Raw genomic sequence first — 14,197 nt, forward strand, 5'->3', positions numbered from 1 at the left:
CCCATCATTAGCTCTCATTCTCTGAAAATCTGGTCCTACTTCTACTGCTACCTTCACATTACTCCTGGTTTACTCCTTCATGGTTTTAACTACCCGTTAAGTATTTCCACAAATTTGTTAATAGCTCTTGTCTGCCTCTTCTCCTTGAAATAGATTTTTCTTTATCATAGTCTTCTGTTATCATTTCCATGAGGAGGAAGGGCAAGCAGGAGACATGTGATCAAGACTGCAACCTGGAACTAAAATCCTTCTCAGTCTTGCCATAATGCAGTATATGGTCTCCAAAAGTTTCCTTTAATGGTTGAAGCACATGATTAACTATGTGCTGTGAATCTATAGTCTTTCTAGAATTCTTGACATAATAGAGAACTTGTGGTAGGGAGTATTTGATAATTACTACACAATAAATCAATCCTAGGTCTGATTGGTTATATTTTATTAGTCAATATTCTTCTATTTTTTTTATTAAGTACAAAAATAAAAACTGTCCCCAAAAAACTCTTTGTTAAAGGGTTTTGTTAAAAACATAACAAAAACTGAGGCACCTGGGTGGCTCAGTTGGTTAAGTGTCTGACTCTTGGTTTTGGCTCAGGTCATGAGCCCCACGTAGGTGTTCGAGCCCCACGTAGGTGTCTGAGCTGACAGTGTGGAGCCTTCTTGGGATTCTCTCTCACTCTCTCCTGCCTTTCCTAGCTCTCTCTCTCTCTCTCTCTCTCAAAATAAATAAACTTTAAACCAACAATAACAACACAGAGAGAGGTAGTAGTGTTTGATATATACATATAACAAAGTAATTTATTTATATTGAGTCATAAAAACTTGGACTAACAATTTTTTAAGGGAATAAGCTAAACTCCACCTGAGCATGTAAGAGCAAGGTTTGGGGACATCTAGACCACTGCCCATTTTAAAGACCAAAAATCTATAAACCTTGGCCAGTTTCACTGAGATTTCTGAAACAGAAAGAAATATCTGCATATTTTTTATGATGAGAACCATTTATTTGGCTTCCATCTGTGGACAAGGGCTTATCCTTTGGCAAAACCATGAACTAGAACCTTAAATTCAAAGAAATTGGTAACAATGCCTGATATTTCGGTCACACACTGTGTTTTACCCCATGTGTTCACATACATGAGCATTACTGGACCAGCCTTCACAACTCTGAAATAGATCTGATTGCCCTCATTTTATAGTTTGGAAAAATAAATTGATATCCCAAGAGGTTAAACAATTTTTCCCAAGTTTACTCATGACACTTCTAAACAGCATGTAGATCAAAGAAATCTCAAGAGAAATTTTAAAATATTTTCAACCAAATGAAAATGAAAATACAACTTAAAATTTGTGGGATACAGCAAAAGCAGTGCTTAGAGGGAAATTTCTAGCATTGAATGCATATATTAGAATAAAAATTAAAGCACGAATCAATAACATTGAAAACAGGGGTGCCTGGGTGGCTCAGTCAGTTAAGCGCCAGACTTTGGCTCAGGTCATGATCTCACGGTTCGTGGGTTTGAGCCCCGTGTCGGGCTCTGTGCTGACAGCTCAGAGCCTGGAGCCTGCTTCAGATTCTGTGTCTCCCTCTCTTTTTCTGCCCCTTCTTGGTTCACACTCTTTCTCTCTCAAAAATAAACATTTTTTAAAAATTAAAAAAAAATAATATTGAAAACAGGAAAACAATGGAGAAAATCAACAGAAACCAAAATCTAAATCTTTGGAAAGATCAATGAAATTAATAAGCCTCTAACTAGGCTAAGAATACTAATATCAGGAACGAAAGAGAAAACATCACTACAGACTCCATGGACATTATAAGGATAATAAAGGAGTATTATGAACATTATCCCCAGCAAGTGATTGTTTAATCCATATTTGAGGTTGCAAATAGGAATTTCCTCTCTCCAGATGTGGTCCATGCCATCCCTTATCCTTCTAAAAGAGCAGTGCCCACAAGTTAACATCTTGTGCAGCCCCAAACAGGATTGTCATCTGCCTTAAGCTGGATCTACACACCTAGCACTACAACAAATATAATCTTTCACTCATATTAAGTTTTCATCTGCAGCAATTCCCAAGGGTTTTGTCATGCTTACACCTGATAAACCACATCTTTCTGTTCTGAGGTTAGCTGTTCTGGGGCCCAGATGGACCCAGGTGTAAGACATCTTCCTTGTTACACGTCACCTTGCTAGATTCAGTCCATTATGTCAGCTTATCAAAATTTTTAAATTTCAATTATGTCACCCAATATACTTACCATCTCGTTTTCCTTTCAGCCGACTCAAATGCTAAAGTACCAACCCTCTCTCCAGCCTGTCACACCTCTCTTATTATTTGTGATTCCTCCAGAATAGTTGTCTCCAAGGTATTTTAATCGAAAGAGCCCTTTCTACACATGGCATCTTGAGTAGAGCAGCAACATATAAAGCAAATAAGAGCTGAGCCCACCCCATTGGCCACCTTTCCCCAGGCAGCCCCTGAAGCCCCTCTTCAGAGTAAAGGGCTCTAGTGGCCCTGGCTAAAAGCTACCACTGTAACATTACCAACCACCCTCTTAGAATCCTAAAGTGTGATCCTTGAAGGAAGAATGGGTGAGTCGTTTGAGCATCTAGGAATATTCTTATGATGCCTGACCATATCTACTCCATCTTTAATTCTCTTCAATGACAAAGACGGACGTTAAAAAAGAAGAGGAGGGATTCTACTCCTTCTCATTCACTCAGCAGCAGCAAATGGTGGAAATAATCTCTTCTTTGGCTTTCTTGAACCAAACCATTTTTTTAAAAAATCCCTATTTTTACTCATTCATTCACTTAACAAATGTTGGTCAACCACTTCCTATGATAGGTTCTAAGGACAGAGGGGTGAATAAAACAGACCTTTCACAGCCCTTCTAGAACTCTCTGTGTAGTGTTGGTGTGGACATGGTGTGACAGGGTGGGCAGGGAAAATGAGGCAGACAAGAAACAGATAATCAGATGAATAAATATTGAATTGTAAATTGTAATAATTGTTAAGAAGGAAAAATGCACATTTCCATGAGACAGAATGTGGGGAATAGGAGGGCTACTTTTTATTGAGACACCAGGGAAGACCTTGCTGAAAAAGTGGAATTAATGCTAAGACCAAATAGGTGAATAGATGCTGGCTGGTGAAGACTGAAGGGAAAGCACCTTCCATCCAGAGAGAAGAGCATGTAAGGAGCCTGAAGTAAGAAAGAACTGGACATTTTCAAATAACTTACTGAAGAAGAAAAAAAGGCCAGTGTGGCTAGAATGCTGACAAGGGAGTGACTCAGGAGGAGGTTGCAAGCCAACCAGGAGCTGTGCATTATGAGCACTGCAGACCTGGTATAGGACAGAAGGCTGGGTCTGAGAGCTTGGGGAACCACTTAAGTACTTTTCTTTTCCTGAGCAACAATAAATATTATCTCACACAGTGTCTGTGGGTCAGGAATTTGGGTGTGGTTCAGCTGGGCAGTTCAGGCTCAGGCACTCCCATGAGATTATCCTTAAGCCATATGCTTGGGCTGCAGTCATTTGAAGGCTTGACTGGGGCCGGATGATCCACTTCAGGTTGGCTCACTAAATAGTTGGCAAGTTGGTTGTTGGCCTCAGTTTCTCCCCACATGAATGCTCCATAGGGCTGCTTGAAGCTCTTCATGATAAGATGGCTGGCAATTTTTGCTCTTCCATCAGGTCTTTCCCCTTTTGTTTCCTCAACTGCTGTATCATCTTGTTTTTGCTTTTTTCCCCCCAATTTTTTAAAAGTTTTATTTATTTATTTTGAGAGAGACAGAGCATGAGTGGGAGAAGGGCAGAGAGAAAGGGACACAGAGAATCCCAAGCAGGATGGAGCCCAACGTGGGGACTGAACTCACGAAACCATGAAATCATGACCTAAGTCACAACCAAGAGTTGGACACTTAACCAACTGAACCACCCAGATGCCCCACCCCCAATTTTGTTGTTGTGGTAAAAGTCATTTAAGTAAAATTTACCAGGATGCCTGGGTGGGTCAGTCGGTTAAGCAATTGACTCTTGATTTTGGCCCAGGTCATGATTTCGTGAATTAGAGCCCCACAGCTGGCTCCGAGCTGACAGTGCAGAACCTCCTTGGGATTCTCTCTCTCCTTCTCTCTCTGCCTCTCTCTCTCAAAATAAATAAACTTTAAAAATATAAATGAATAAATAAATAAATTTACCATCTTAAACATTTTTAAGAGTATAGTTCAATTGATCTAAGTACATTCACATTGTAGTGCAACCATCACCATCATCCATCCATAAGACTCTTCATCTTATAAAACTAAAATTCCATATCTGTGAAACAATAACTCCCCATTTCCTACTTCCCCCAGCCCCTGGAACTCCCATGTTACTTTCTGTCACTATGAATTTGACCACTTAAATACGTCATACAAGTGAAACCATACTGTATGTATCCTTTAATTGGCTTATTTCACTTAGCATAATGTACTCAAGGTTCATTTCTGTGTGGCATATATTAGAATTTCCTTCCTTTTTAAGGCTTAATCATATTCTGTTGTATGCATAGACCACATTTTCTTATCCGTTCATCCATCAATGGACACTTGGGTTGCTTCCACCTTTTGGCTATTTTGAGTAATGCTGCTATGAATATGGGTATACAAATACCTACTTGAGACCATGTTTTCAATTCTTTGGGATATATACCCCAAAATAGAATTGCTGGATCATAAGGTAATTCTATTTTTAATTTTTTGAGGGGCTGCCAAACATTTCCACGGCAGCCGCACCATTTTACATTTCCTCCAACAGTGCATGAGGGTTCCAATTTCTCCACATTCCTGCCAACACTTGTTTTTGATATGGGTCACATCATTGTGGTTTTGATTTGCATTTCTTTAATGATTAATGATGTTGAGCATCTTTGCATGTACTTGGACATTTGCAGATCTTATTTTGAGAAATGCTTATTCAAGTTCTTTGCTTGTTTTTGAATCAGTTTGGTTTTTGTTGTTGTTGAGCTTGAGCTTTAGGAATACTCGATAAATTCTGGATATTAATCTCATCAGATATGTGATTTGCAAATATTTTCTTCATTAAGTGTGTTGCCTTTACTCTGTTGATACTGTCTTTTGATGCACAAGTTTTTAATTTTTGATGAAGTCCCATTTGCCTATTTTTTCTTTTGTTGCCTGTGCTTTGGTGACATATCCAAGAAGTCATTGCCAAATCCAATGTCATGCCTTGAATCTGTTGATACTCTTCTGATGCACAAGTTTTTAATCTTTGATGAAGTCCCAATTGCCTATTTTTTCCTTTGTTGCTTATGATTTTTGGTGACATGTTCAAGAAGTCATTGCCAAATCCAATGTCATGAATCTTTGACCTAGGTTTTCTTCCACAAGTTTTATTGTTTTAGCTTTTACATTTAGGTTTTTGATCCATTTTGGGTTAAATTTTGTACATGATGTTAGATGAGGGTCCAACTTCCTTCTTTTTCAGGTGAATATCCAGTTTTCCCAGCACCAGTTGTTGAATGCTGTGTCAAGTTTTCATGAGGATTATAATTGTCTTGTCTACATGAGGAGTCAGCCAGGCCACTCTTTCATCCATATCTCTGCGTTGACCAGGGACCACACAAACTCTCATGGTGCCCTCAATGAAATCTCTACCCCGTCCCACTTAAGTGTTTTAAGCAGGAGAGTTACATGGTTTTATTTACATATTTAGGATCATTCTGGATTTAACATAGAAAATGTGTTGGGTGGGTACAATGGCAGGTAGGAGGAATCCTGTTAAAAGGTTATTGAAGTAATTCAGGGGAGAGACATCACCTGGGGCTAGAGCAGAGGCAGAGGAGAAATAAGAATTGGACATAGTAAAGCAATATTTAGCATTAAACATGATGTGCCTCAAGACAGATTAATCGTGGAAGAGGGCAGTGCAGGCAGCGAGATGTCAGCAATCTCCCCCCGTTCTCTGGCTTGCTACTGAGTTCAGGGACACTGGAAGAGGAAAGGTTGGAGGGAGTGGTTTTGAGTGTGGTTTTGGACATCATGAGCTGTAAAAGCCTTTGAGATATCCAAATGGAGGTGCCAAGTTGGGAATAGGAACTCTAGGGAGAGACATGGACCGAACCTAGAAACGACAAGTCAATTGCAAACACATGGGGACTGGCAGTATGGGCCTCAATACAGTTGCTGAAGGAGAGTAAAGAAGGAAGGAAGGGGCTGTGGATAGAGCCCCAAGGAGCCTCAACATTTATAGCCAGTGCTGAGAAGCAGTGGCCAGATAGGAAAACCAGAGTGTGCATTACCAGAGAAGCAGGAAGAGGCTTGAGGGGGAAGCAGGCAGCAGAGTCAGATGCGTTAAGAGCCCAGCATGAGACGGACTGGGAAATGCCCATGAGGTGGTACCAAAACACTCAGCCCCTGCCACAGCCAGAACCATGGACAGATGGGAAGAAGCAGCATGGAATACATGGAGCAGGGTGCGGGAAGGGAGGGATGGACACTGTGCATGCAGACAGTTCACCAGAAGAGTTTGGCCAGAGGACAGGGCAAGTCTGGCAAGATAGGACTTGGCAAGATAGTAACTGGAGGGGTCAACTTTGTCTCAACGTTGGTATCACTGTGTCTGCACCAGGGCCATATACCCCCAGGCTCTCCATGTGACTGGAAGACAGGCCCAGTAGCCAGGTCCCACTTCTGCACTGCCTCCTGTTCTCTGAGTGGAACACATTCTTCCCTCAATGCATTCAGTCTGTCGCCACATGGGTGCATTTCGGTAACACCCAGCAGGCCTTCTCAAGCCACCAATAAGCTCAGTCATGATTCTATCCAACAGGCATCCTCAGGTTTACAGGGTGTACTTTGTCTCTGACCCCTTCACGATCATTTTCTCCTTTCTGCATTAGCAACTATCAGCACCTCCCCTTTGGTGCCTCTCAGCATCCCTTCCTTTGGGCAAAAACACATCAATCAAAATATCAGCCATTTTAAGCACACAAGTAGCAGTGGTTCGTAGTATCAGGGCTTCCTCCAATAGGCAGTAGGCCTGCAATGATTGTGTGTGCATGTGTGTGTATGTGTGTGCATGTTTGTGCGTGGGTGTGCTTACATGTGCATGTACACACACGTGTGCACGCAGAGGTGAGGGGGATCCGTGCACCTGTCTTGGGACAAGGGACAGCTTTAACACTGTTCCCCAACTCTGTTTGCTGTGGACTGCAGCCCCTGGGAAGCCTGGCGCCCCCCACCGATAACAAAGTGACGGAGAAGGAAAAGAAGCCACCTACAGCAACCACCAAGGGGGGAAGAGGGAAAGGAAAAGGCAAGAAGAAGGGGAAAGTGAAAGAGGAGGTGGAGGAAGAAACTGACCCCCGGAAGATTGAGCTGCTGAACTGGGTATGTCTTCACCCCTCTTTCCCAAGATCACGAGTCGGTCACCCTCTTTCTCCAGGGGAAGGGGCAGTTGTCTTTGCTTCAGCCCCACCTGGGCCCTGAGTCCCGGGAGGCAGTGGCAGAGCATCCACAGGATAGTGCCAATATTTCAAAAGGCAACAGCAGGCTTCACAAACACCAGACATTCCGGCTTTGTGGGAGAATGAAGCTACTCAGAGAGGTTGCCCACCAGTGGCTCTTTCTGCCTGATGCACACATAGATGCTTCATGCCTGAAAATATGGGAAACAAACCAATTATCATGAAATAAACACAGTTCAGGGAACAGAAGAAGAAGCGTGTGGTTGAGATGTGCAGGTAACAGCACTTGTCTGGGCTGGGAGTCTGAGCCACACGCCGCACAGTATTCCTGGCCTTGCTGCTCTGAGGACACAGGTAAGGAGGGTGCTGAGCTTCTGCGGCGACATGTGACTGGCATTATCACAGCCACTAACCCTGGTGGCATGCTGTGAGTCCACAAGTTCCATCCAGCTACCACATGGTTATCCTCAGTCAAGAACACAAACTCTCCCCCACTGCTGTCTCCAGAAGTCTTCGCATTATACTGAGTGCTGAAGGACAGAGGCACAAACGATAGATAATAGCATATAAAATATTACAACCGACCGCCTCAAAACATTGTTTACCAAGTCCGGAGCTTGGAGATTCAAGTACTGATTATAGTACTTATAAGAAAGAATGCTACAGCTTATGTGGTGTTTCTTTCCCATCTTTATATTAAAAGAAAAGAGAATAGGGGCACCTAGGTGGCTCAGTGATTTAAGAGGCGGACTTCAGCTCAGGTCATGATCTCACAGTTCATGGGTTCAAGCCCCATGTCAGGCTCTGTGCTGACAGCTCAGAGCCTGGTGCCTGCTTCAGATTCTGTGTCTCCCTCTCTCTGCCTCTCCCCCACTTGCACTCTGTCTCTGTCTCTGTCTCTCTCTCTCAAGAATAAATTTAAAAAAAAATTTTTTTAAAGGAGAGAAGCATCTACTTTTCTCCTTTTATCAAGCTTTGATACTTTGACAGGACAGGTAGGGGCCAAATTGAGAAAAACGATGGGAGGTGGGGCATGTTTACTCAAGACAAAGAGCAAAGAGAACCAGGTTCAACTTGCTCGAGGGTCTGGGGGTGGGTCAGAATGCACTTTCCCAGATGCTTCCCGTCTGCCTCTTGCCTGGCACCCCTCTGAGAAGCCACTCACAGGGTCCCTGGTGTTGGTTTGCACAGGTGAATGCTCTGGAGCAAGCCATGCTGGATGCTTTAGTCTTAGATCGGGTCGACTTCGTGAAGCTCTTGATTGAAAACGGAGTGAACATGCAGCACTTTCTCACCATTCCGAGGCTGGAAGAGCTTTACAACACAGTAAGTGTTCTAGAAGGGGGGAGGGCAGAGGGGAGCTAGCTGTTTGAATATGTTTATTACCGGTGCATATTTTGCATAAATGCTCTTAGATGAACACGAGATCACTGGAACGCTGGTTTCAGCTGGGACATTAATTCTATGGAGTAGGGTAGGATTTAGCTCTGAGAGTTCAAGAGAAAAACATACTTAATATGACTGAATGCTTCTCTTTTCAGAGGCTGGGTCCACCAAACACGCTTCATTTGCTGGTGAGGGATGTAAAAAAGGTCAGTCTGCCATTTTATAATTCTTACCTATTGGCATCTTTCAATAAGACATTTTATAAAGCAATTTTTTAAATTTCTAAAGTGTGTTGTCATATTATTAGAGGCATAAGAAAGAATGAATTCCTTTCTCCATAAAAGAGTTTACTAGAGTGTATTATGCTAAGCGAAATAAATCAGAGAAAGACAAATATCATATGATTTCATGCATATGTGGAATTTCAGAAATACAACAGATGAACACAGGGGAAGGGAAGGAAAAATAAGATAAAAACTGAGAGGGAGGCAAACCATGAGAGACTCTTAAATACAGAGAACAAACTGAGGGCCGCTGCAGGGGAGGTGGGGGGATGGGCATTAAGGAGGGTACTTGTTGGGAAGAGCACCAGGTGTTGTATGGAAGTGATGAATAACTGGGCTCTGCTCCTGAAACAAATACTACACTGTATGCCAACTAACTTGAATTTAAATAAATAAAATTTTAAAAAAAGAGTTAAAACTAAAAAAAAAATTATCATTTTCACGTTCATCCCTACACATGCCAGGCTCATGTTGAATGACTGATTATGGCACCTTGGCACCATTACCAAGGCCCTGGGCAACAGCCAGGGAGGTGCCATCTTACCACTGGCCTGAGCCTCCATCTTCCAGTGGAACCCCATGTTCTGTATCTACTTTTAAGATCTGGGGCTCACTCCCTTCACTGAGCCAGTCTCCAGAAGGAACGTGCCTCATGTCATTGTATGCGTTCCGTGGACTATTCCCTCATTAGTGAGTGATAGATGTTTTCACCCCTTTCCACTGCTGCTGACTACTTACAGTCTGTGTTCTTGTAGGAGCTCGTTCGTTCATTGTTGTGTCACGTCGCCACAGGCTAGAGGATTAGATTGGGTTAATGTGCGAGTGATTCATTTTGCTAGGATGCAGTCCCTGGCTTGCCAAGTGTGGAACATGTATTCATACTCTGAGCAAGAAAAAATAACTCAAATGAGAGAAATAGAGTTTTCAGTCAGAGTCCCAGATAGTCTGGCCATCCTTTGCACAAATGTCTCCTAATAATATAGTAATTCAGCTTCTATAGACACTCATTGGATCAGCACAGGATCAATGTATCCAGGAACCAAGACGGACCAGCGCCCTTACTTCGCCCATAAGGAATCCGATTTCCTGGAATTCTTAGATTAGGATATAAACATTCAAAAGCCACAGCTACCCAAGTTCAGACCCAAACATTTCTCACCTAAATGGCTTCAACAGTCATCTTCCCACCTCTAGCCCCACGCCCCCTGATCATCCCAGTCACAGGACTCCCCGACTTAAAATCCTCCAAAGTCTCATGAAGTTTAAGGTCCTTCTAAGAAACTTATACTCCACTGGGCCTAGTTCCATCAACATCCCCTACTCTCTCCCCTCACATCCCCACCACAGGGTACACATGCCAGGCTCTCTTGCTCATGTCTGTTGTGCCCTTCCTCTTGTCCCCCAAAGTTTCTTCTCCACCTGCTCCTAGCTACCTGGGGTGTGCCTTCTGCAGGAAGACATTGCCTACCCTCCCACCCTCCCATCCAGGCAGAGTTCAAGAGTTCAGGGCCAAACTCACTGTCTGTACCTTTGCCACCTCCTCCAAAACATTGAGCTCCCCGAGGGCAGGGCTATATCTCTTTATCTCTGCATATGGAGTCCTGAATGAGGTGAAGGATCAGGATAGGGGCTGAACAAACTCATTAATGCCCGAGTGAAGTATTTGGTAAGTGTGGCTAGTTCTAATGTAAAGGGAGGACATTTGGGGGGCACTTGGGTGGCTCAGTCGGTTAAGCATCCAACTCTTGATTTCAGCTCAGGTCAGGATCTCACAGTTCATGTGATTGAGCCCCACATCAGTCTCCTCACTGGACATGGAGACTGCTTGGGATTCTCTCTCTCCCTCTCTTTCTGCCCCTCCTCCACTCACTCTCTGTTTCCAAATAAGTAAATAAATAAATAAATATTTTTTTTAAATAAATAAAGGGAGGACATTTGGAATGTGTAATTTCCATGCAATGAACCCAGGTTCCCACCATCACTTCAGTCATGTGAAATTAAACAAGCAGCATATGGTGCATAGCAAAAAAAAAAAAAAAAGTCCTTATAATTGACTGGTCATCTCTGCCTCCTAGATGAGTCAGCTGTCCAAGGATATGAATGACTGGCCAAGCTGGTCTCAACACACCCCGTTGTATTTTGTTGCAACAGTCTGCCCCTTCACCGACTCCCACACACACCAGATGCTTTTGTAGTGCTTATGTTCTTTTTTTTTTTTAAGTTTATTTATTTATTTTGAGAGAGAAAGGGAGTGAGCAGAAGAGGGGCAGAAAGAGAAGGAGAAAGAGTATCCCAAACAGGCTCCTCACTGTCAGCACAGAGCCCCAAGTGGGGCTTGAAGTCCCAGAACTGTGAGATCATGACCTGAGCCAAAATCAAGAGTTGGACATTTAACTAAGAGAGCCATCCAAGCACCGATGGGGCATGTGTTCTTACCGAAATGTGAGGAGTCCCCCAGAAAGTCACAAGGCACTGTGTGGAGCTTTCTCCAAGAAATTTCCAGCCCCAGGGATACTCTGTCTTTCTGCTGCCTCCCCACGAGGCCTCCTTCGGGTCACGTGGGCCACTTCCTCCTTCACCATGAAATCTGGATTCCAGGCCCCTGAAGCCAGCTGCTCCCCTGCAAGCAGCTATCAAAGTTCCTTCTCAACACAGCTCATCTGCTCTCACAAAGGAGGTCCCACACCAGCTGCACCGTATCTCCCCTACGTCTGCACGTGCACACTGCAGGCCATTTTGAACCAGCCCATGGACAAGCCTAGGGCTCTACCCTGCAGCCTCATGGCTTTCTAATTCTTCTCACTGGGAAAGCTTTATCCTTTTTCTCCCTCAGTCATATGGTAATAGACTGAATATTGTTTAATGCCCCATTCCTCACATCAACACCCAAGTTTGGGCCAGAGAAGGCCACTTAAACCAGGGGTGTGTGATGCAGACCACACATGGAGTGCATCCTTGCAGGGCCTGACACACAGCTTCTTTTCTTCCAGGGCAACCTGCCACCAGATTACCACATCAGCCTCATTGACATAGGTCTTGTGCTGGAGTACCTCATGGGCGGGGCTTACCGCTGCAACTACACTCGGAAGAGCTTTCGGACCCTTTACAACAACTTATTTGGACCTAAGAGGGTAGAACTAAGTGAACGTGTGGTGTTCTGTGGTTCCTAGAGTCACATGTGGTCCCTTGCTGTCCTTTGCAATAGAACAGCCTGTTCAAAGCTAAGTTCATTACTTCATCCCCAAGCACACCTGCCCCTCTTCCTTTAGCAATTCAGGTGTGTGTATGCACAGTCCCTAGAGACGCCCCAGTTTCACCTGGAGCCTTTACCCCCCTTAGCAAGGCAGGCCCTCGGCCCATCAATTACGTCTGCCCTCTGTCCTTTATCTACAATAGCCTTCTTCCCGGGACCCCTTGTCTCTGCCCTCTCCAATCCATCCTACCCTTATAGCAACCTTCATCTTCCAAAGCAAGGGGCGTGACCGTGCACTCCCTGCTCAAATATTTCCAGTGTTCCCCACCACCTGAGAAATCACCACCAAGCTCATTATCATAGCATCCAAGGCTCTCTGACCGTCTGAGAGCTGTCCCACGCTGTCATGGGGGTTGGCAGGGGGACCACAAACCTCCACCAAAATCAAATTGTACTACTGTACTGGCCATGTCTTTCCTCTAATCAAAATTCCACACATTCACAAGCCCAACTCAAATGTTAAATCTTCCATGAAGCCCTCCTCTCGCCTCGCCCTGCCGCCCCCCATGTAGAGCTTTTAAGCTCTATGTCTGCATTTCTATTAGTGAAATTCTCTGGTTCTACCTGGAATACGGGCCATGTATTGTCTGCACATCTTTCTCCTTAACTGACTTTGGCTGTCAGAAACAGTTTCCATACTAAAGGGTTTCTTTTCCTTGAGTATTATTCTTAATTGTTAATGATACAAAGTACTTTTTAACCTAGGATTATGTCCCCTTCTAACCACACTGCTAACGACTACTAACATTACTGCTACTAATATTAGTTATCTGATTAAATTTTCCTCTTCTATTATGCAGCCTAAAGCTCTTAAACTTCTAGGAATGGAAGTAAGTAAGATTTGTTTTCATCGATTTTATATCTTTCTCAAATATATGTAGGCTTCTTTGTGTTGCATTTGTTTAAAATAAAATTGAGGTGTTTTTTTTTTTCAATGGATCAATCCACCACCCTACACACCAACATTTATTTAGATGGTGTAGTCAAATCATAAAATAGGATAATAGACATTCCCCAAAAAAAGGTTAAAAACTACTTAATTCATTTTATAGAGTTATCAAAACCATAATTTCAAAAGGAAACAGAGTAAAGAAACAAAAGAGCCCCACACAATCATAAATAATAGCTCAAGAAATTCAGTGGCATATTTTAAAAATTCTAAACAAGTCATTAAAATCTTCTAAGAATGCAAGTATAATTTAATGTTAGTGAATTTTTTAGTATATTACGTCACATCAAGAAGTCAAAGAAGGAAAACAGTATAATAGCATTTTTATTTTTTTAATTTTTTTATTATTTTTTATTTTTAAAAAAACTTTGTGTTTTATTATTTATATTTGAGAGAGAGATAGACAGAGTGTGAGCACGGATGGGGCAGAGAAATGGAGACAGAATCTGCAACAGGCTCCAGGCTCCTAGCTGTCAGTACAGAGCCCAACATGGGGCTTGAACTCACATGCAGTGAGATCATGACCTAAGCTGAAGTCGGATGCCTAACCGTCTAAGCCACACAGGAACCCCTGATTTTTTTTTTTAATTTATATCTTCTTTCTTTTTTTCTTAACCAAACTGACCTACATGTTTGAATTTTTGCTTTATCAAGCAACTTTCTTTTTTCTGCTTTTGTTCTTATTAACATCTGCTTCATTTTTATTCATTCCTTCCATATACTTTCTATAGAGTACTGTTTTGTTCTATTAACTCCATTTGAAAGTGAAGTTCACTCATTTTCAATCTTCCCTTTATTCTAAAAAATGCATGAAAGGTATAAATTTTTCTCTGCACATTGTTTGCATGG

The 14,197-nt window shown here is 42.8% G+C and overlaps 1 protein-coding gene across 1 annotated transcript in view; it reads left to right on the forward strand.

Annotated features, from left to right (window-relative positions):
* The window catches only part of TRPM1 (transient receptor potential cation channel subfamily M member 1), a 102,170-nt gene that overhangs the window by 46,586 nt on the left and 41,387 nt on the right, over positions 1–14,197 (forward strand). The window contains 5 exon segments of the mRNA XM_049613962.1: positions 7,226–7,399; positions 8,668–8,802; positions 9,018–9,068; positions 12,137–12,277; positions 13,200–13,229. Coding sequence (XP_049469919.1) covers positions 7,226–7,399; positions 8,668–8,802; positions 9,018–9,068; positions 12,137–12,277; positions 13,200–13,229 — 531 coding nt within the window.

This window comes from Panthera uncia (assembly GCF_023721935.1).
Source record: "Panthera uncia isolate 11264 chromosome B3 unlocalized genomic scaffold, Puncia_PCG_1.0 HiC_scaffold_1, whole genome shotgun sequence".
In the NCBI taxonomy this organism is placed as follows: Eukaryota; Metazoa; Chordata; class Mammalia; order Carnivora; family Felidae; genus Panthera; species Panthera uncia.